Genomic DNA, 22880 nt, shown 5'->3' with positions numbered 1-22880 from the left:
ACTTGTTTGATATGAATTAGGCGCATTTTAAGCTTTAGCATAAATTTTTTATTTGTGTAAAAAAAAAATATTTTGATATGCTATATTTGATGTTATATATATATGTCTTGAAATGTGTAGAAAAAAACCACAAAATTTAAATTTATTTTAAAACAAATAAACGTATCGTAATTTAATAGAACTAGGTGTATGTAAACTTTATTGGTCCACTGTATATTCGACTCCAGAGTATTGAGGGATTAAGAGAGAATTTAATTTTTTTACTTTAGAAAAACCGGTTATGATTTGATTTCCTGGAAATTCTTGGGAAGTGATGTTATTTTTTTGCTTATCTTGTCTAGTAGAACGAAAATCAAATTTTAAGAAAGAATACTTTGTTGACATTTTGGCACACTATTTTATTAAAAAACTAACAAAAATGTTTACCTTAATTCGAGATTTTAGAGGTTTTCGTTCTACCCGAAAATCTTTACAAGAAAAATAATATCACTTCCTAGATATTTCAACTTCATTTTTTCAGCAAAACTGTGTAATTGGCAAGTTTTTTTTTTATTTTTTAGGAATAGTCTTTTTGGGAAACTGTGTTTGCTGTAGTTGCTTTGCAGTTTCAAGACTTGTAGTTTCCATGAAAACCATTTATGACTTGTACGAAAGAACTCTGCTTCAGATTCACCCTGACTTATTATGTTTTGGAACAATCTTTCTGATTTAAAAAAAAAAAATGTTGTCCTTTCTTTACATACGCATTTAATATTATTTATTTTTGTAGGAGCTGACGAAAATTTCAGTTTCTATCTATATTTCACACTTTTTTAATCATATTTCATAATTCCCTCCCTGACTTACTACAACTTGTAGAAGCTGTATTTTTTTGTATAATGTATTTTATTTTTTTTATTTTTCTTGAGCTTTCTCAAACATGATATAAAAAGATCTGTTTTACTGCTTCCATTTCTGACTCAATATCTTGGGTTCTCGTTAAATATTAAAAAAAAAATTAGCTAACTATCATTCAAAATCATTTCGATAAGTTTTTCTTTACTATATTGCAATATTTACGTTTTCATATATTATATGCTTTTTTACATTTTCCAATATATTTTACAAATATTTCACTCATATTATCACGTTTTCACGAATAAAAATCAAATTTTTCCATGTAAAATGTTAAGTTTCTTGTTAGAACTTATGTGTCCTATATTTAGTAACTGTTTAATTTTTTATACATATAAAAATGATCGTCTAACTCTTCTTTGGCTTAATGTATTGATGCTATATTTTCTTCGTTTTTTAAGTTATTGATTAAAAAATGTTAACTATTGGAATTCGTGACATTAATTTTTTCTCAAATGATATCTAAATAATATAGTATATCATCCTACTTAACAAGGCAGCTACTTTTTATTCGATTACAAATTGATATTCCTCAAGTTTTAATAATCATCTGTGATGTCAAGGTGATATATCTTTGTATTCATAATTTAGAAATTTTATATGTGGATGGTTAGCTAAAATTTTAAATTTGTTTCCATAAAGGTATCGCCTAAAATAGTTAGGGGTCTATAAAAAATAAATTATTTGCTTTTTCGATAGCTTATATTTCCATAAATATCCTGTGAAATCGGGAAGGTCGTATCTTGAATAGTTTTTGGATGGCAGCGTTCTAAAGAGCGACCGCTCGGAGGTGCAAACATTTATAAGTGAAACTTTAAACGCGTTTTTCTCGAAACGACATTTTTCAAAATTGCTGACATCATAATTAAATGAGAAATTGACCGATCGACTTCAAATCAAAATTGAGTATTTTTGAATACATTTGTCATATGTACAATGAACTACGATCTTTTTGATTTGCTGAAAATTGTCAATTTGGCGTTAAAAAAACGACCATTTTTTTAGTAAAAAACGAATTTCAAAATTAAAAAAGATCGTAGTTCATTGTATAGAAAATATATTTAAGTTTAATAAACATTTTGATTTTTTTTGTTTCAGCTATTCATTCGACCGGAATCATGACAGCAGTTGAGACCCTTTTTTTTGGCCCCTCCAAAGACAACCCATAACTCCGTTATTTTTCAACACTTTTGTAAAACAAAAATCTTAAAATATAGCTGAAAATATAATTTACAAGGTCTGTCGCAAAAGAAACAGGACTGGTAAAAAAGAAAACAACAAAAAATTAATATTTTTCAAAAGTTATATTTTTTTATTCAAAGTAGTTTCCTTGTGCTTTGATACAGCGTTCAGCCCGGTCAATTAGCATTTCAAATGAGTGTTTAAGGTAATTTTTCGGAATGCTCTTGAGAATATCGGTCGTCGCCTTTTGGATAGCTGAAATGTCCTGAAACCAGTGTCCTTTCATGGGCAAATGAAGTTCTAAATAGGTAAAAATCACAGGGTGCCATAGAGGTTAATATGGAGTTTTTTTGTCAAAAAATCAGTGACAAGTGTCGACCGATGACACGGCGCATTATCGAGCAACAGGCGCCAGGACCATGGCTCACGGTATTGTGGTCGAGCACGACGAATTCGTGACAAAAGACGCTTCATAATACCAACGTAAAACACAGCATTAATCGTTTGGCCAGATGGGACGGATCATTAATCGTTTTTGACTTCTGAAGACGACTGTTTTTCGGTGATGGCTCTCGTCCTTACGACCTTCTTGGAATCGCTTAAACCACTCATGCACATTACTACGGGATAGGCACTGATCACCATAAACGTTTTTCATCATTTGAAATGTTTCAGTAAACGTTTTCCCAAGTTGAAAACAAAATTTAATATTTGCTCTTTGTTCAAAATGAATTTTACGATCGATGACCAAAAGCTGCTTTCACTTTTTGATCGATAACATCGATTGTAATTATCCAATTGTCTTAAAATTTTTACGAAATGTCAACAAGAGATCAAACTTTTTATTTCATATACCCACCAATAGGTGGCGCCACCAGAAACAGTTATATTTAAAAAGTTCTGTTTCTTTTGCGACAGACCTTGTATTACATTCAAAGAAGTTCGGAATGTTCAATTGCGTACTTTCTCTTAAAAAAAAATCACGAAAATCGCCTAATTTTTCATGAGTCACACTGGTATAGCCCCTTAATACTCCAAATTAAACAAGAAATTCGTTATCTGTTGCTGAATACTTTTTCAGCTTTTTTTAAAGGTCGTGACGCATAACATAGAGTGCGTCCTTCCTGTCATATTAGTGTTTTAAACTTTTCAAAGGCTTCAATTTAGGTCGGGACTTAAAGATTAACTTCAAATTATTTTTTCAAATATTTGGTTGTTGAATGTGCTACTTTAACGTAATATTTTATTAATTTTTTTAGTAACCAGCAATTCCTAAAACTTTTTAATGTTTTTTTTTTTTACTTTTAAATTCTCTTTTTATTCTTTGAATTTGTGAATTTTCACGTATTTTTAGTGACATGCTAAAAATTAGAATGTCGTCTAAATAGACGACACATGTACTGTTTATGTAGTTGCTTCTTATTCTTCGCTTACCCCGCTATTCCAGTAGTTCTTCATTTTTGCTGTTTGGCCATTTGGGGATTCCAAGCGAAGTCAGGCCTTTATCCTCCTGGCCTTCCAAACCCTGTGCACTCTGGGGAGGTATGTTTTACCTTCTCAGTTTAGCTCGCCTTCAAATGGGTGTTTTTTGGCTATCCAGAAGATACTTGGTCTGAAACCAGAAGTCGTGAGCTGCTAGAGCAATATGTAAAATAATTGTTTTTGGCCATTCCCAAGTTAAAGGCGCTCAGAGAGCTTTCTTCACTTGCGTGAACAAATGTCTTCCTAAGGTTTTAATTAACTAGCAGTTGAAATGCGTCAGGCGCGTTCTTCAGTCCAAAAGGTATTGCTATAAAATCATAGAGTATATGTGGTGTAACAAAAGCTATTTTTCTTCGATCTTATTGTTTTTCTAAATTTGAAAGGTATCCTTTCGCTAAATCAAAAGTGGTAAAATACTCCGCTCTCTTAAATTTTTATTGTGACTTCGCTCAATTTTATTTAGTTTATTTCTTTTTGCCGGAATTATCTTTTTCTTCAGCACTATTATTAATGGACTAAAATATCTTAAGTGACATTTTTTGGATTATTCTCTGTTCTTTCATTTCCTTTGTTTGTTTTCTAACCTCAATTCTGGCCTGAAGAGGTTACTATAAAATTTTGAATTCATTTGTTGTTGTGTTGTGGTTTTAATTTAAAGTTGAATTTTCGTCTATCACGAATGCTATGCATATTATGAAATTATACTTTTGTCCTCTGAGCTGTGTAACTTTCCACTTTATTCTAGTATTATTAGTAAATTAAAATTCTTCTGGTGCTAATGTTCGCACTTTATAATTAATTTCATCCTTATTTCTTTATGTACTAAAATTTAATGGATGTTCTATTTCGCTATTAATCCAACTTAAACAAGCTCATATATGTATAATTAGCGCAATTTCATTTTTTCTTAAATATTAAATTGTATTTTAAGTAAGGATTCTGAAGCTGGTTCATAAAAAACAAAAAAAAAATTCTGTCTCAAATGAATCACCGTGACTTTGTCTATATTGGTTATTATGATAATTATCATAATTTTGGCTAAATTGATTCGGTTGATACTGGTCGAAGTTTTGCCATTTTTTGGAAATTACCCGAATTAGTTGGTTTATAATTACTACTATATCTTTCGCTATTACAATATTTTGTTTAGATCGTCCTGATGTACAAAATCTACCATCCTGATTTTTAACATGAAAGTTGGTATTACATCTACATACAGTGGACCAATAAAGTTTACATACACCTAGTTCTATTAAATTACGACACGTTTATTTGTTTCAAAATGAATAAATTTTGTGTTTTTTTTTTATCCATTTCAAGATATGTATATTTAACATTAAATATATCATATCAAAATATTTTTTGACACAAATAAAAAAAAAATTAATGCTAAAATGCACCTAATTCATATCAAAAAAGTCTATATACACCAATGACCATTTATATAAATCAAAAGTAATTACAATAGTTTTAGCGGTTTTTGGACTACATGTTGTTGCTATTACATATTGCTATTTTGAAGAAATTCGATGTTTTCGAATACGGTTTTCCAAAAAGTTCCAGATATTTTGAATAGGATTAATGTCTAGTGATTGGGAGACCTATGGAGTTATAAATAAGGATTTTAATTAACTTTTTAAAAGGACGACATCATTTTATTTTCAAGCTTATTCCCAATTTAACCGAAGAGAAAATATCAACAGGTTTGGATAGGAGAATCGGACTGATTTTACGATTTATTAATTATACTAATTGGAGTTTACGATACAATAAGTTTTTGCTTACATATCATAATAACATATTTATTATAATTATGACATATGTATGTTTTTCGATAATAATATATATGTGACTAAGTTATTAAGACCGTTTTTGCTTTTGCGGTCCTCACGAAGTTGATGCTGATTCTTGGAAATATCATGAACGAAGAGAATCCCCCTCTTGGGTGTTCTGAACGCCGTCTGTAATTTCTTATTTTGTTTACAAATTAACAAAACAGCCTTCCCTAAAATTTAAAAAAATTAACTGACAGATAGTTGCTAATCATATATTGAGAAAATCAACTTTAAACAGTTCTAGTTAAGCGCTTAACACCTATTGAGAAAATAGCCCTATGAACGTCGTGAATATTTATTACGAAGGTTAAACAATTATAATATGTCATGAAATAAAACTATGGTCTATAAGAAAATTTGGGTATATTCATATCGACGTTTTACAAAAAAATGTAATGTTTGATTTGTTTTTTCACTTTGTGATCATATGAAATATACGATTTTAAATTAAGAAATTGAATAAATTGGTCTATAAATCAATAACAAATCTTTATTTATTTTTAGCCTGGTCCTAAATTTTTGGCAGTACCTGTTACGTTACGAATTGTTTTCATACCGATATTTCTATATTGCAACTACCATCCTCTTAATATAACTAGAACACTACCGGTCTTAATAAAAAACGAATGGATATACTGGTTTATTGCTAGTTTAATGTCATGGAGTTCAGGATATTTAAGGTAAGAATTAAAGAATGGCAAAATGCCACAACTTCTCAAGTTTGCGAAAAATAAATATTACATATATGTAAATAAGATCAGTTCAAGCCATTGAAAAGGTACATATATTTTAATTTTTGTGCGTACAACGTTTTTTTTTTTTTGCCTTTGCGGTCCTCACCAAGTTTACTTTATATAGCTAAATTATTTGTTTGGTTCGAGAACAACTCCTACCAGGCCCGAACCAGGGGGATTAGTCTGCAACATTGTTTTGTAGGTTTTTATCTCAAACAAATTCACTAAAGTCTTCCCCGGACCCTGTGTACCATTTTAATATGTGTTTTTACTTTCAAAAATGGAAGTTGATCATTATTCGACTAATGGCATGGAAACGCTCTGATGTTATCCTAGAATAGAAGATTTCGAAACTGGCATTCATTCTTCTCTGGTAGATATTTTCCAAAAATTTAATATAAAACAAAAGTGGTAAAATTGTTGAAAGCAAATTATCTACAGTGCTTATGGCTGACTTTAAATATTAAATATCGTCGAAATAATAAATAAGATATCTAAATGGAATTCAGAAGGTATTCTTTGAATAAATACTTCCCTTAGGTCTAATATTCCTAGCATTACGTTTTTCAAACAACTTTCTGCTGCCTTTATAGCAAATACATTGGGGAGCACAAATGAGTACAAGTTTATACCCGGTAGGTACAAGGGTTCCGGACCTAACATCCTGGTAATTTCTGGCTAACAACTGCCTTGTAGAATTCGCGGGCTGAATGCTTTGGCTTCTAAGTAGCAGAGAAGGTGTGATGTTCTCACTGATGTTCTTCGTAGGTAGGCTTAGCGTTCGCATAAAATATGCTTACTAGTCTCCTTTTCTTCTACCTTTTAACAGTTTCTATAAAAGTAATTGTATGTTTTTTATAATGTGGTTTATTTCGCAGTTTATATAAACATTATACTATATATGAAGTTCCAGAATGAACTTCATTATTACATTTGACGTTTCGAGAGTTATTCAGTGAGGTCAGCTAAGTTGTAAAAGTACTCAACGTTCCCTATGTTAGAAGTGCGTGTGTAGAGAGGACGCCTGTAGTGCTGAGAAGTTGATATTTTCTAAAACGAGATTTCTGGCAGGTTCCCAGGGTATAGATTTTTAGAATAAAAGTTACTAGGTTACGGTGTCACTGATAGGTGGGGTTTCTTCTAAAATTATCTCCTTGAAAAGCCGATCGTCACCATCGTTTTGACCCTGACTCTCAGACATGGGGTTTTCCACTGGCAGGTAAATTCCATTGCCTCTGTAAGCTGTGAGAGAAAGTACTGCTATGTGAATGCCTCTTAAGGACTCCCAGTATCTACATACTGCTAAACGTTGCCCCGAGGATGACATAATCAACTTGTTACTTACCGATCAAAACACGTTTAGATCACCGATAAGACTCTTCTTGGCCGAATAAAATTCGGATCAAGTCAGATAACGGCTTTTATGGAAACAAAATTTAAGAGTGCTATAACGCGTTATCATATTTAATTTGTCAACAGTGTTTTAACTAGAAAAAATAATTTCTGTCGCTTAACTTAGAAGTAGTATTCACATATGTATATAAGTATGTCGTTAGCTCAGCGTGTTTTTCTTTTAGATTATTTTATTTCGAAATGTATACAGAAAGCATATCGGAGAGAGATTCGTGAGTTTTCTTTAATTTTTTGGCTTTGTATGAGTACTTGGTGAAATTAATGTTCGTTTTCCCTTTTCACCTTTGTATAGCCTGAACAGGGTATATTAAGCTGACCCTGAAGTTTATAACATCCCAATAAAAACATGGGAACCCTTTAAAGAAAATATATACATATACACTCGTGAACACGCAAAACTTACGACTATACTTTCTAAATTTTTTTCGAACTTTATCCTTCGCTTGGGATTTTTAAATTTTTTTTTAAGTTTTTAGTAAGCATAAGTAAATTAAATTATATTATCTAATCATAAGTATAGTTTTTAATTTATTACATTTAATGAGTAAAACACAAACTAGCTTTTCTGCGCTTATACAAAAGCCACCGATTTTATTGTTTTTAAAGTAATAACGCGACTAAACTTCGTGTTTCAATTAAAAAAATTATAGAGTAAATGAGATTAAATTAAAAAAAAAATAAAAAATATAATTTTTTCATCGGTTATCAATCTCTTACTTTCGAGCTCTTTTTGTAAAGCTCACTAACTTTCTAAAGAATTTGTCTATAGCTGAATTTGTTTTATTTTTAATATTTTAGATAAATCACATGTCATTAACTTAAAAAAAAATGTCTATACCGCAAAAAGTACTGATATAAAGCGTTTTCAAATATGTACAACACTTGGAAATTTTGAGTGGTATAAGCGTGCTTTAGCTAGGTCCATCTGTCCACCTCTCTGTATATGCGCGAAAATGGTTAATACGAGTATTAGGTATATGGGGACTAAGAGAACTATTGATTCAACTAGTCACATTTTTTATATTAGGGCATATAACCAATTTTGGGTCGTTTGGTGGTTAGACTCGATATACCTGAAAGACACTATTTGTGCAAAATTTTATTCCGATATATTTAAAATTTAATATATGGGAAGTAAGTGTGGTTATGACGCTATTGCGTTCTTTTTCACTCTGTACGGGTAAATCCAGAGATATGTATGTAATTTAGTGTTTCCCACGCATTTATTTAGTGAATTATCGTAATTTAATACTTATGTATATGTATTTTTCGTTGATATAGCTTAGAGGCTTGTGAGATATGTACATGTATAAGCTCCTCTCCATTGTTATGACGTGCACTAAATTACAGTTTTATATCTAAGCTTGAAGTTCTTAGTTTAGGCATTTTATAGGTTGTCGATTGGTGTTTTGGGTGTGTAGCAATTGTTCGATTCCACGTGTATACAATATCAACCTCATCCGGATTTCAAGGAACATATGTATGTATATATGAAAATTCTAAAATATCTTATTTTTTGCTCAAAAATCAGTCAAATCAAATCGCCGTCCTGATTAATTATATGTTTATAACGGCTTATCTATCTCAATTAGCTTGTTTGTCCATTCAAAACACCGATGTTTTAGTCGATATGATGCATCGAATAAAAATCAAAGCATCGAAAGTACATATACATACATATATAAAGGGACATATACTTTTGTTTTGATCATCAAAGAAAACTTTACTAAATAAATTTGAAGATTAACAGTTTTTATTCAAAAATTTAAAAATTGTGGTATTCAGCAATTGAAGTTAATTAAAATATTTTTTACACTCCCCAATATCCTTTCCCTACACTTTGCAAAAATAAAATTTTATTGAATCTATTTATTACTACTAGCTTTGTTTGAGCACTGTCTGACTATCTTTCGAAAATAAACGTTCGGATGGAACTGATGTAGCAACAATTGTTAAGTATTTAAAAGCTACTTTATAGAGTGTATTGTTTCATATTTCCAACAGATTTTATACAACAAATTGTTACTGTTTATCCTCTAATTTTTATATTTACGCATTTATTTAGTGAGTTCCATTATACAGAGTTGTTGACGAGTGCTCTCAGAGAGCAGGAGTGCAAGCCGAGTAGAAAATTGTTCACCTGTCTGTTGTGATTGCAGCTTCTCGACGTCGAACCTTCTTTGTGTTTGTTGGCGTGCGTTTTTTGCTGCACAGAGGCGGGGGCGAATCTTGGCTGCAACAAGATAGTGGTCCGAGTCGATGTTACGACCTCGGAGCGCACGCACATCTAAAACACTGGAGCCGTGTCTTCCGTATATCACAACATGATTGATCTGGTTGGTGGGTTTTCGATCCGGAGATAGCCAGGTAGCTTGATGAGTCTTCTTATGCTGGAATCTAGTACTACAGACAACAATATTTCGGGCCCCGGCGAAGTCGATCAGCCTCAACCCATTTGGGGATGTTTCGTCGTGGAGGCTGAATTTACCGACCGTAGTGCCAAGGATACCTTCTTTGCCCACCCTAGCGTTAAAGTCGCCAAGCACGATTTTGACATCGTGGCGGGGGCATCTCTCATAAGTGCTCTCCAAGCACTCATAAAAGGCATCTTTGGCCACATTGTCCTTCTCTTCCGTCGGGGCGTGGGCGCAAATCAGCGATATTTTGAAGAACCTCGCTTTGATGCGGATTATGGCTAGACGTTCATTCACCGGAGTGAATGGTAGTACTCGGCGACGGAGTCTCTCTCCCACCACGAATCCAACACCAAACTTGCACTCCTTTATATGGCCACTGTAGTAAATGTCACAAGGACCTACTTGTCTCTGTCCTTGTCCCGTCCATCGCATTACTTGGACGGCGGTGATGTCAGCCTTTATTTTCACGAGGACATCAACCAGCTGGGCAGCGGCACCTTCCCAATTAAGGGACCGGACATTCCAGGTGCATGCCCTCAATTCGTAGTCCTTATTTCGTTTGCCTTGGTCGTCATCAAAAGGGGGGTCACTCATCCGAGGCTTGTTGTTCCTTTTCATTGGGAGTGTTTTTTTACGTGGCGGGTCCCAAACCCAGCGCACAACCCTATGCAGGGGATGTTTCGCCTTCTCATTTTAGCTCGCCTTCAAACGGATGTTCTTAGGCTACCCAGAGGATACTTGGTCAACGATCAGAGAACTTTCCTCACTTGCGTGAACTTCTACACATGACTCCATCCTCCTTGTCAATGTTAGGATCCGGTATTTCAGCGCTGATTATGTTATCTATTGGATCGGGTAGTAACTTATCTTTTGACAATATGTGGACATGTGGCAGTCCACGTTTCTGTCATTCGACAGAGTACATAAAGCAGCGCGCTTCTCCGAACACTCGGCCTTTATTAATCACATCCATTAGTTTTTTAACTATTAGTCTAAAAACTCTTGCGACTACATCATGTCTATCTATTGCGCTTTGTCCCGGCATCAACTCATTGACTATTTCGGGCCAGGCTGGGTTGCAAGTAAAGGTGACGAATAAGTCAGGGCGACCATGTGTACGTACATAAACAAACGCGTCCTGAGTATATTCGTGTAAGTACCGCTGGCTATTTACAAATGAAGACGGTAAAATGACCATGCGACCTAAGTTATTTGGATTTAAATTAGTGTCCTTTGCCACAGCGTCTTGAAGATGGATGTAATTCTCTGCTCTTAGTTTAGTTTGATTTAATGATATTTACCGTAACCTCTCGCTTTCAACTTTAACGTACATGTCAACGTAAAACTGATTGGCCAGTTGCTTGCATCTTTGTAAAATGTTAAAGTTGTTTTCTCGTCAGCATGTTGTAGGCGTAAAAATGTATGCATGAAACCTTTTTGTTATGCAAGGGACGACCTGTTACAGGATTAATTTGAGGAACTTGAAAGTGTACCCCTCTTGTCCCTTACTAAATATGATCGGATATTGGAACACATCATAAAATTTATGAGTATCAGGCACCTTGGTTAATGTGTCATCTCGGGCTTGTAAAACTATATCACTGGCAGCAAACTGTTCCCCTATAACCATGGCTGCGACTTCATTTATTAAAGGTGGGGGGTAGGCTTTTCCACTTTCGAAATTTTTTTTTGCCTTATCTTATTGTTTAAGATTTCAAGAATATGTCCTTAAAATTTTAAGTCGATAGAAGTAATATTCCTGGAGTTATCGTCTTATTAGTCACCTGGCCTTTAACGCTCTAACTCTAACAGCTGAGGGCGGTCGGGATAGAACATAAACTTTAGACGCGGTTTTCTCAAAACTACTTGTTCAAAGTCCGTGTTTACTGTCATTTCAAAACTACTTGACTAATTCATTTCAAACTTTGAACACATTTCTAGCATATAAAATACCTCCCCCCCAACGTTTATTAAATAATTTTTTTTTTCATTAAAGGTATTTTCCACCCACAAAATGGCGAAATTTTGTGGTGGAAAATAGCAGTTTTCACTTTAAATGACCGCCAAAAATTTTTGAATGCAAAAAAAAATTATCAGGGAACGAGAAGATTTGATTATAGTTTAACCAATTTTTCTTTATTTTTTATTTTCCGATAATTTCCGGCCGAGTTATAGTGAACACCGCAAACTCTTTTTTTCTCAAGACGTTCTGGGGAAAGCACTGTTACCGGCTTATGCCTCAATTTTTCTCCATGAAAAAATTACCTTACATTGTCAAAAGTGTGCTCTATAATGCACAAAAGGTCCGAATAAAATTACTCAATGCAGATTTGAGAAATAAATTCACAAAAAAGTATTTTTTTCCTTGAAAACCCGAGCCGCCCCCCCCCTTAACGGTGCATTATACCGCCTTTCATGTTCCCCATTTCTTGTGCGATCGGGGTGCATCACCAACCTATAATCCTCTCCTGATATTCTTTTTAGTACTGGTTTGAAAGTATTGATAAGGCGATTATGTTCATGCAACATTCTCTGGATTAACAGTATCCGATTTATTATTATTTCGATTCCTCGTATATTTTGACACCTGCGATCGGCTTCGTTTTCTTCATCGCCCATGAAATAAAGTTGCAAAAATTTTGGTTCTTCATTATTTGCGGGAAGTAAGGAACCAATCCTGTGATACACCTGTCCTTGGATGGTAAAAGTAGGTGAAAGTCCAGGCGTTACAACCTCCTCATCTGCACCAAATGATGTCATCTGAAACCAAGAATTATACTTTCTAATCATGCTTAAAAACTGGCGAGATTCGTTACTGTCGCATAAAAGTAAGGATTTAAGAGGTTCCTCTGGCTCGCCAAGTAATGAAATTTTAACCTTTCACCAGAACAGCACATACCTGGAGTTTCTTCTTTCCATTTCAGTGCTTCACAATATCTGCATTTTTTTATCCATTCTCACAATGATAACCAATCGGTGATTAACATAGTCGATCAAAGGGTCATACTCAAAAGCGGCTCCATTTAATGCCTTCGACATACTCATTGCAAACGTACGTCTTCTTTCTGCCTGCCGTTTAGCATTTAAAAGACGCCGTCTTTGTGAATCTTCGTCAGTCTCTGCCGCAATTAATTGCGAGTGACGTTTGGCATCCAAAACTCGACGTGTCTGAGTCTGTTCCACTGTCTCAGAAGCTCTTTGAGATGCGTGGCGTTCAGCATCCAGGGTCTGACGCGCCTGAGTCTGAGTAAACATCTCAGAGGCCCTTTGAGATGCGTGGCGCTCAGCATCTAAGGTCCTACGGGCTTGAGTCTGCATATAGGTCTCAGAGGTCCTTTGAGATGCGTGGCGTTCAGCATTCAGGGTCTAACAGACCTAAGTCTGTGTAAAAGTCTCGAAAGCCCTTTGAGATGCGTGGCGTGCAGCATCCAAGGCCCGACGGACCTGACTCTGCTCTAAGGTCTCTGAAGCTCTTTAAGTCGCATGACGCTGAGAATCTAATATCTGACGCGTCTGAGTCTTGTCTTCAGGTTCTTGGCTTCTAGCAACTTTTGCAGTTCGAGTTCTGCTAGAACTACGACTTGGATTGGATTTACGTTTGCGTGGCATATCGAAAACAATAATTAAAGATTTTTTAAATCGGTAGCTTTAAACACTACATCGTAAGACAATTTTTTATAAAAACTTCGATAAAGCAAACCTTTTAACTTAAAACCTAAATATCTAAATCAATCAATAACGTATTGAACCTAAACAACTATGCACCTGACAAAGCTTTTATACCTAAAACCACATCCTGATGTGAGCTAAATAACACTTAACCTACACATGACATAAGAATTAACAAATGAAAGCGACTGCAAAAATAAAGTATAATAAATATCTGAGTAAACCTAGAGATATGAATGGTTGGTTAAGAAAATACCTAGAATCTAATAGCTACCTTAACTACCTAATAATAAAAATGAAACTAACTACTATCTATCTCCTAACTAAATTTCATCAAAATCCGTTCAGCCGTTTAGGCGTGAAAGAGTAACAGACAGACAGAGTTACTTTCGCGTTTATAATAATAATATGGATTGTAAAATATAGCGAATTCCTTCATTATTTTCACTACTTTAGGAACAGCTGTAACTTTTTTTTTCAACTTTTTTTTGGTCAAATGAAGCTTAAAATCTCATCTTTCCAACACTATATGGCATGACACAATGTGATTGGTAGCATTGGAGATATACGACTCCAGCGACATCTATTAACAAAATACGAAAATACTTTTCCAACTATTCAATAATATAAGAACTACTACCGACAGTTTGAAATTGAATATAACCGGATAATAACCCCGCACACTCCCAACATATAAATAGTAACGCACTGTGAAAAACTCCTAAAAGCGCGATAACTCAATAACTAATTACGGCAGAGATTAAATTTTACCCAGAGATGGTATGAGAGGGCTTTATGGGAGCCAGGGTAAAAATTTAACAATGGGCGTAGCACCGCCCACTTTTAGGTAAAATAAGATATCTCGGAACCCGACCGACCGATTTCGACTATATTTGGTACGTAGTAAATTTGGCTTTTGAACTGTTTGGGATTTTGATGACAATATTACATGAGCAGAAGGGAGAAAGTAGAAACTATACTATTTTGAACAAATGAATTTTAGGAAAATATTTTATATGGTTCAAGACCTAAACAATTTTTGAATAATGTGAACAGTTGGAAGGCACTAAATTAAATGTTTAAATAAGTAAATAAGTAATAAATATGTATGTTCATATGCTCACAATTTTGATTAAAATAATAATAACTGGACATATTCATACCTACCTTTTTCATATGTATTTAATTACTATTTTCCATTTCTTCTTTTAATTTATGTTGTGAGTCTCAATTTACTAAATTGCAATTTATATAACAAACCATAAAAACATCAGTTTAGCCAACTATTGTTAAACATATACAATAAAATCCAATAAAAACATTAATGCATTCGTCTAATAAGCTTATCCTAAACTGCTGAAGCTACAACAACCAAATTTGCTGAGCGCAAATTTTATTAGAATTTCTACCGACAGTGAATTAATGTAACGGGATAAAACTTTGCACTAATAATTTGTTTAAAATATTCCACCTCATGACCAAAATCGTCCAAATCCAACCAAAACTGTTAAAGCCCCTAGGTACCGAATATGTGGACCCCAGTATCTATAGTTTACTTTTGACCGAAAATATCGGTCAATGTGTGAAATATACAATTCAAACTTGGACAGAAACCAACCTTTTCTGTCAATGGTATTTCTGTGTATCAAAAATTGGTGAATCGCGTTAAATGCCTCGTATATCTTAAAAAGTGGTTTGATTTTACCGACGAAAATTGGTTGTATCACATAAAAAATTTGAATTTTGAAAAAGAACTCAAATTTGAAGATGTAGAAAAAATTATCGATATTTTATTTTTAAAAACTAAACTTAACATAGATATGGATGTACTCTATTCTGAAATAATTAGCGTAAATGAAATTTATTCAAAAATCAAAAACAGTGAAAAAGTTAAAAATCTTTACAGTTGAGAAATGGCAACAAATTTTAAATTCAGATTTTCAGAGATTTTTTCAAATTTAACCTTTAACTACTGAGGTGGTGGTAAATTTTACACCTCGTAGTTTGTTTTCTCTCTTACTCTCTTAGTTTTAAGAAAAGTGGCTATGAAATAAAGTCCTTGTTTTGTTAAACTAGAAGTTCGATTTCTTTAAATTTATTATTTTATTAATTTAAAAATGTGTTTTATTATTACAATAAAAAACAAATAAAAAAAAATTTTCGTTGACAAAAATTATTTATAGATTAAAAAGGGGTAAAATTTACCCCCACCTCAGTAACTACGCCCAAATATTTCACCTCAGTAGTTAAAGGTTAAACAAAATTGTTTCGCTTTTGCTTCCATTCCAGCATTCTCCGCATTTTCTGAAAGAATATTTTCAATTGCTAACATAAAATCGAGGGATGAAAGAAATAGATCTCTTATAGACTTAATAAAAAATGAACTGATTATAACTTGTAATTTAACATTTGCCTGTAATGAAGCCTTAAGCACATTTTTAAAAGACTCGAATTTGTTAAAAGCAGCTGAAAGCAATTACAAAATATAATTAATAATAATATTGTTGCGAATTTACTCCTTGCTAGTTTTACTTTACTGGGTTCGTATCTCTGGATTGACAAATAAAACCAATAACTGTTGAATTTAATTCAACAACTCTTTATTTTATAACTCGTCTACACTATAGCAGTTTACTCTTAGCACTGGTTGATTACGTTGGCGCTGCCACGGCTTATATAGCCACGCACTTCTCGCTGATGCCGACGTGTCCTTCTAGAATATTGCGTCTGGAAATTACCAGAACATAATGCTATACGGCGCCAGACGCAAGCAGACAGCCGCGGCGCCAGACTCAGCAATTGTTTAAGTAGACAAGCAGACAGTGCGGCGCCAGATGTCTATTGTTTCGACAAGCAGACAGCCACGGCGTCAGATGTCTACAACAAAACAAATGCTATTCCATATACCTACAGCTATTGTTCATAATAAGGGATGCATATAGCAATACAAATACAACTTAATACTACTTTTGTAACACTGCCCTCCACTAAAGCCTAATCGTCCCGATTAGGCACTAATCCTCTTGAACCAAATGGGGCGAGCCTCTCCAAATGTACTACTTTCATTTTACATCGTGCTTTCCCATTTCTTTGTATGCGGTATGCCACGTCATTAAGTCGTTTCATCACCATGTAGGGTCCTTCCCAGGCTGTCTGCAGTTTCGGGGACAAGCCTTTCTTTCGAAGTGGATTGTACAACAGGACCAGATCATCGTCTTCAAAACCTTTTGAATTTGCCGCTTGATCGAACCGGTCCTTCATCTTATTGCTCATCAGATGCGTATGCTGTCTTACCATTAGATGCAATTCATTCATTTCTTCCTTTAAGGCAGAACAATAATCTCCATCATTTCTTACAGCTGTAGGATTCGTTCCAAACTTAGGATCAGCAGGGAGTCGCAGATCAGATCCGAAAATAATCTTTGCTGGCGTGTAACCAGTTGTCTCGTGCTTCGTTGAACGATATGCCAGCAGGAACATCTGGATGCACTTGTCCCAATTCCGTTGGTCTTTATCAACGATTTTCCGCAGATGTTCTTCGAGCGTTCGGTTGAATCTCTCTACCATACCATCTGATTGTGGGTGTAACGCTGTTGTCCGTGTCTTGTGGATGCCCAATAATGTACAGACTTCTTGGAAAATGGAAGATTCGAAATTCCTGCCTTGATCTGAGTGTAATTCGACGGGCACTCCGAACCTTGTTATCCAATTTTCTACAAACGCTTCGGCTATTGTCTTCGCTTATTGGTTTGGTAAGGCATACACTTCTGGCCATTTACTGAAATAGTCCATGACAACCAGTAGATATTTGTTTCCGGCCGTACTGGTTGGGAACGGACCTGCAACATCCATTGCGACTCGTTCAAATGGTGATCCCACGTTGTACTGTTGTAGCCTACCGCGACTTTTGGCTTTAGGACCTTTAGCTGCCATGCACTCCACGCAATTACTTATCCATTCTGCTATGGAATCTCGACAACCGATCCAGTAGAACCGTTGTTTAATCTTCTCTATAGTTTTTGTAATCCCAAGGTGTCCTCCACTAGGTCCATTGTGATATTCTTTCAATACTTTCGGGATCATGGACTTCGGTACTATGATCAGCAGACGAGACTGTTTGCCATCTTCGCTTTCCCAGGTACGATGAAGGTATCCATTAACGAGGTTTATGCTGTTCCATTGGGCCCAATATGCTTTTGCAGTTGGACTCTCGCTACTTATTTGTTCCTTTGGTGGTCGTACCCCATTTTCTTTGGCTATTATCAGCTTTGCAAGATCAGGGTCCTCCAGCTGATTGATTCTGATGCGGTGAGGAGTCCAATCATCTTCAGGTTCTATATTCAGTAATCGCACGTCGATTATACCTTCTTTTCCTTCTGATTTGGAGCAATGTTTACGTTCCAGTGGACAAGGGCGACGCGATAATGCATCCGTGAATGGTGAATCCTCTTTCGGTGTTCTGTTGGTTGATTCCGTTTTGATGGATTTACCTTTATATTGCAATTTCGGGCAAAGTGACCCGCTTTTCCACAGTTGAAACATCTGCCTGTTGTATTTACTCGCTGTGCAGCAATTGTCTTCAGAGTCTTCAATATTTCTTCCATCAGCGGTTGTTCCATTTCAACTCTTTGTACCTTGTGTGGTGGTTTACTTAGTAGGGAAGCTGCTTCCTGTGTGAGGGCGTGCGAAACCGCTTCAGCAAACGGTCTTTTTGGCAATGCATATGTGGCGCGTTTGGTGTCCACATCACGAATTCCATTTATGAAACTTTGAATTTTCACCCTCTCAATGTAATCCACAGGTGCATCTGCATTTGCCAAATGAGCAAGTCGTTCTATTTCATTTGCGAACTCTTGCAATGACTCGTTCATCTTCTGACCCCTATTTTGCAGTTCGATCTGGTATATTTGTTTCCGGTGCTCACTACCATATCGTCTTTCTATCGCACTCATCAATGCCTCATAGTTGTCCCGTTCACAGTCTGGAATAGTCTGAAGGATTTCTGCCGCAGGTCCTTTCAATGATACAAACAAGGACGCCACTTTGTCCGCTGCATTCCAGTTATTGGCCATTGCTGTCTTTTCAAACTGAAGTTTGAAAATTTGAAATGGAATACTTCCATCGAATGTGGGTGCCTTCAATCTTGGATTATTTGTTGATGGTGCAGGGCCATGCAGTTGCAGTTCTCGCATACGATTACTCAGTTGAAGAAATTCTGATTTTAAATTTTCTTCTTAATTTTTTAACGTGCTTAATTCCTCTTCAAATTTTGAAAATTTCTCTTGCAGTTGTTTTTGTACTTGTGTAGTATTTTCTGTAATCTGTTGTACCAAACGCTTTTCTATCTGCGTATTATTTTCAGTCATCTGTTGTGTAATGCAAGACTTTAACTGCGATGTATTTTCAGCTATTTGCTGTGCCAGACGATTATCTGTTTGCACTGCATTTTCTGCTATTTGCTTAATAGCCACTAACAGCATGTTCGTGTCTACACTTGACGATGTTCGTTGTTCTTCTACTTTTTCTTCTACCTTTTTAGAAGTTTCTGGCCCATCAAATTCGAACTCGTCCACATTAATTCCATCCGCTTCCATTGCTTTACGTAATCGTGCCTGCAGATCCGCCTTTTGCCCGCTTATCGGCAAATTACGCTCCTCCAGTTCCTTTTTTAATTGCTGAATTCTCAATTCTCCGAATTTAACCATCTTGAATTTGGATTATTTGACAATCCCACTTCTGACACCAATTGTTGCGAATTTACTCCTTGCTAGTTTTACTTTACTGGGTTCGTATCTCTGGATTGACAAATAAAACCAATAACTGTTGAATTTAATTCAACAACTCTTTATTTTACAACTCGTCTACACTATAGCAGTTTACTCTTAGCACTGGTTGATTACGTTGGCGCTGCCACGGCTTATATAGCCACGCACTTCTCGCTGATGCCGACGTGTCCTTCTAGAATATTGCGTCTGGAAATTACCAGAACATAATGCTATACGGCGCCAGACGCAAGCAGACAGCCGCGGCGCCAGACTCAGCAATTGTTTAAGTAGACAAGCAGACAGTGCGGCGCCAGATGTCTATTGTTTCGACAAGCAGACAGCCACGGCGCCTGATGTCTATAACAAAACAAATGCTATTCCATATACCTACAGCTATTGTTCATAATAAGGGATGCATATAGCAATACAAATACAACTTAATACTACTTTTGTAACAATATGTATTGATAAATACACTAGTAGCCAATAAAATAGACTCGCGACTTATTGATAAGATTTGACTATTTTTCTTTTGTTTGTTAAGGGTATATTATTTTTTTTAAATATCGCTTTTTATCCAACAAACACCATAAAATCTTAACTTAAACTTTGAGCAAAAAAAGAAAAACTCAGCAAAATTTCATCTAAATTTAAGACTTTGTTGAAAGGATTTAAAAAAAAAATGTTGGTTGCTATACAGTTTTATATCTTAATTAAGTGCCGCAAAACTTATACGGCTGTGTAAACTGACGTTGAGCAACACGAAAAGCTCCGTCAGGATCAGGAAGGACCTCTCCGAGCCGTTCGATACCAAACGAGGTTTCAGACAAGGCGACTCCCTATCGTGCGACTTTTTCAATCTGCTGCTGGAGAATATTATTAGAGCTGCAGAACTGAATCGAGCAGGTACAATCTTTTATAAGAGTGTACAGCTGCTGGCGTATGCCGATGATATTGATATCATCGGTCTCAACACCCGCGCCGTTAGTTCTGCTTTCTCCAGACTGAACAAGGAAGCAACGCAAATGGGTCTGGCAGTGAACAAGGGCAAGACGAAATATCTCCTGTCATCAAACAAACAGTCGTCGCACTCGCGACTTGGCACTCACGTCACTGTTGACAGTCATAACTTTGAAGTTGTAGATAATTTCGTCTACTTAGGAACCAGCATTAACACCACCAACAATGTCAGCCTAGAAATCCAACGCAGGATTACTCTTGCCAACAGGTGCTACTTCGGACTGAGTAGGCAATTGAAAAGTAAAGTCCTCTCTCGACGAACAAAAACCAAACTCTATAAGTCGCTCATAATTCCCGTCCTGCTATATGGTGCAGAGGCTTGGACGATGACAACAACCGATGAGTCGACGTTGCGAGTTTTCGAGAGAAAAGTTCTGCGGAAGATTTATGGTCCTTTGCGCGTTGGCCACGGCGAATACCGCATCCGATGGAACGATGGGCTGTACGAGATATACGACGACATCGACATAGTTCAGCGAATTAAAAGACAGCGGCTACGCTGGCTAGGTCATGTTGTCCGGATGGATGAAAACACTCCAGCTCTGAAAGTATTCGACGCAGTACCCGCCGCGGGAAGCAGAGGAAGAGGAAGACCTCCACTCCGGTGGAAGGACCAAGTGGAGAAGGACCTGGCCTCGCTTGGAATGTCCAATTGGCGCCACGTAGCGAAGAGAAGAAACGATTGGCGCGCTGTTGTTGACTCGGCTATAATCGCGTAAGCGGTGTCTACGCCAGTAAAGAAGAAGAAGAATTTTCAGCAGCTTTACAATTACACTTAATGACACTTAAATTGATTAAGATATAAAACTGTATAGCAACAAACATTTTTTTTTTAAATCCTTACAACAAAGTTTTAAATTTAGATGAAATTTTGCTGAGTTTTTCGTTTTTTGCTCAAAGTTTGAAATTAAGATTTTTATGGGTTTTGTTAGATAAAGAGCGATATTTAAAAAATAATAATATGCTCTTAACAAACAAAAGAAAAATAGTCAAAATTTTTCAATATGTCGCAAATCTAATTTATAGCCAATATAATATAATTTACCGCGAATGTAATATTGGTAATATTTTTTAAGTTTTTTTTAAATATTGCTTTTGTTTTCAAAAAACTTAAAGTGGGATTGAAGTATTTAATGTTTCATTATTGGTATTCAATCAAATGCTCTTTGAACTGTAATCGGTTAATGCGGTTATACGAATACCATTTTTTTTGTTTAAAACTGACTGGATTTAAATTGTTTTGTTATGTTTTTATATCTTTTTTTAATAAAGAATTAAAGAATACATTGTTGACTTTTTATGAAAAATATTATATTTTTATTGCAAATACTATATAAAATGAGGAAAAATACTATATTCCATAGTTTGAGAGCTGAAAATCCTAGTCACGGGTATAACAGAAATCCATTACTTGCTTGTAGGGTTGTTAGATTATTTGCAATATAAACCAATTTTTTAGTTTCTTTAAAAAAAAAGTTGTATATTTATTATTACCGCAATGCAATTTTTATTTCGTATTAATCACTTTATTTTTTAGCTCTTTGGCAATGATGTACGCCCCACAATCAGTTGAACCGAAATATCAAGTTAAAGCTGGAATGTTTGCCGCTGCAATGCTCATTACAGGAATATTCGGTGGAATTTTATTTTCGTTTTTAAATCCTTATTTTATTGTCTAAGAAAAAATGATATATCTTTTTAAAGAGATTTTCATTTATATAAATTTTACATTGATATGCTATTATCATTTCAACATATGTAAAACACAAATTAATAATATCAAATAAAATTGTTTGATAAAATTTCATTAAAATTAAACCGTGTTTTTGACTTTCAAAACCATTGATAATATTCAGCGCTTTGCGGAGATGTTCTTTGCTGTATTTAAAAGACAATTGAGAAAATAAATCGTTCGGTCTTCAACATTAAAGAACACATGGAAATTTAGTTAAAAAAAAAATAACTTTGAAATTCAATTTGATTTAAAAGGTTATTAAATAAAATCTACAGCTATAAAAATATTATCAGAAGAAACTCGCATTCTCGACAACAACAAGAATTTAGAATTTAAGCCATTGCTCAAAAGTGTGGCCTTAATCGTAAAATGAAACGTAAAAAAATGGAAATAACGGTGGGTATACACGCACTATTTTTGCAAAAAAATACAATACAAAATTTTACAAATTTGCAAAAGTTTTAGGGGGTATTTTACTCTAGAAGTCCAAAATTTTTTTGCAATTGATAAAAAAATGCATTTGATAGTTTTTGTATACATTCATTTTTTTATCATTTGTTTATTTATATTTGAAGAGTACAGAAAATCAATTTTAAAAAATGTTATTTTCATTGAGTTCCTTGTGGTCATCTGAAAAATAATACATGATGAATGATGAATTCTTGATTAGTAAAAATGTCGCTATCTGAAAAGTTGCAAAAGTGAAAAAAATTGCAAAAAAAGCGTTTACTCTA

The 22880-nt window shown here is 34.8% G+C and overlaps 1 protein-coding gene across 6 annotated transcripts in view; it reads left to right on the top strand.

The window, feature by feature from the left end:
- The window catches only part of LOC105228427 (equilibrative nucleoside transporter 1), a 159873-nt gene extending 137644 nt beyond the window's left edge, over positions 1-22229 (top strand). For all 6 annotated transcript variants that reach the window (XM_049450098.1, XM_049450102.1, XM_049450100.1 and 3 more), the window contains 2 exons: positions 5898-6073; positions 21949-22229. In XM_049450098.1, the coding sequence (XP_049306055.1) occupies positions 5898-6073; positions 21949-22090 (318 nt within the window). In that variant the 3' untranslated portion in view covers positions 22091-22229. The remainder of the gene's footprint in view (positions 1-5897; positions 6074-21948) is intronic.
- The last annotated feature ends 651 nt before the right edge of the window (positions 22230-22880 follow it).

The sequence above is a fragment of the Bactrocera dorsalis genome, chromosome 2 (assembly GCF_023373825.1).
Source record: "Bactrocera dorsalis isolate Fly_Bdor chromosome 2, ASM2337382v1, whole genome shotgun sequence".
Taxonomy (NCBI): domain Eukaryota; kingdom Metazoa; phylum Arthropoda; class Insecta; order Diptera; family Tephritidae; genus Bactrocera; species Bactrocera dorsalis.
This window is presented reverse-complemented; position numbering and strand designations above follow the sequence as displayed.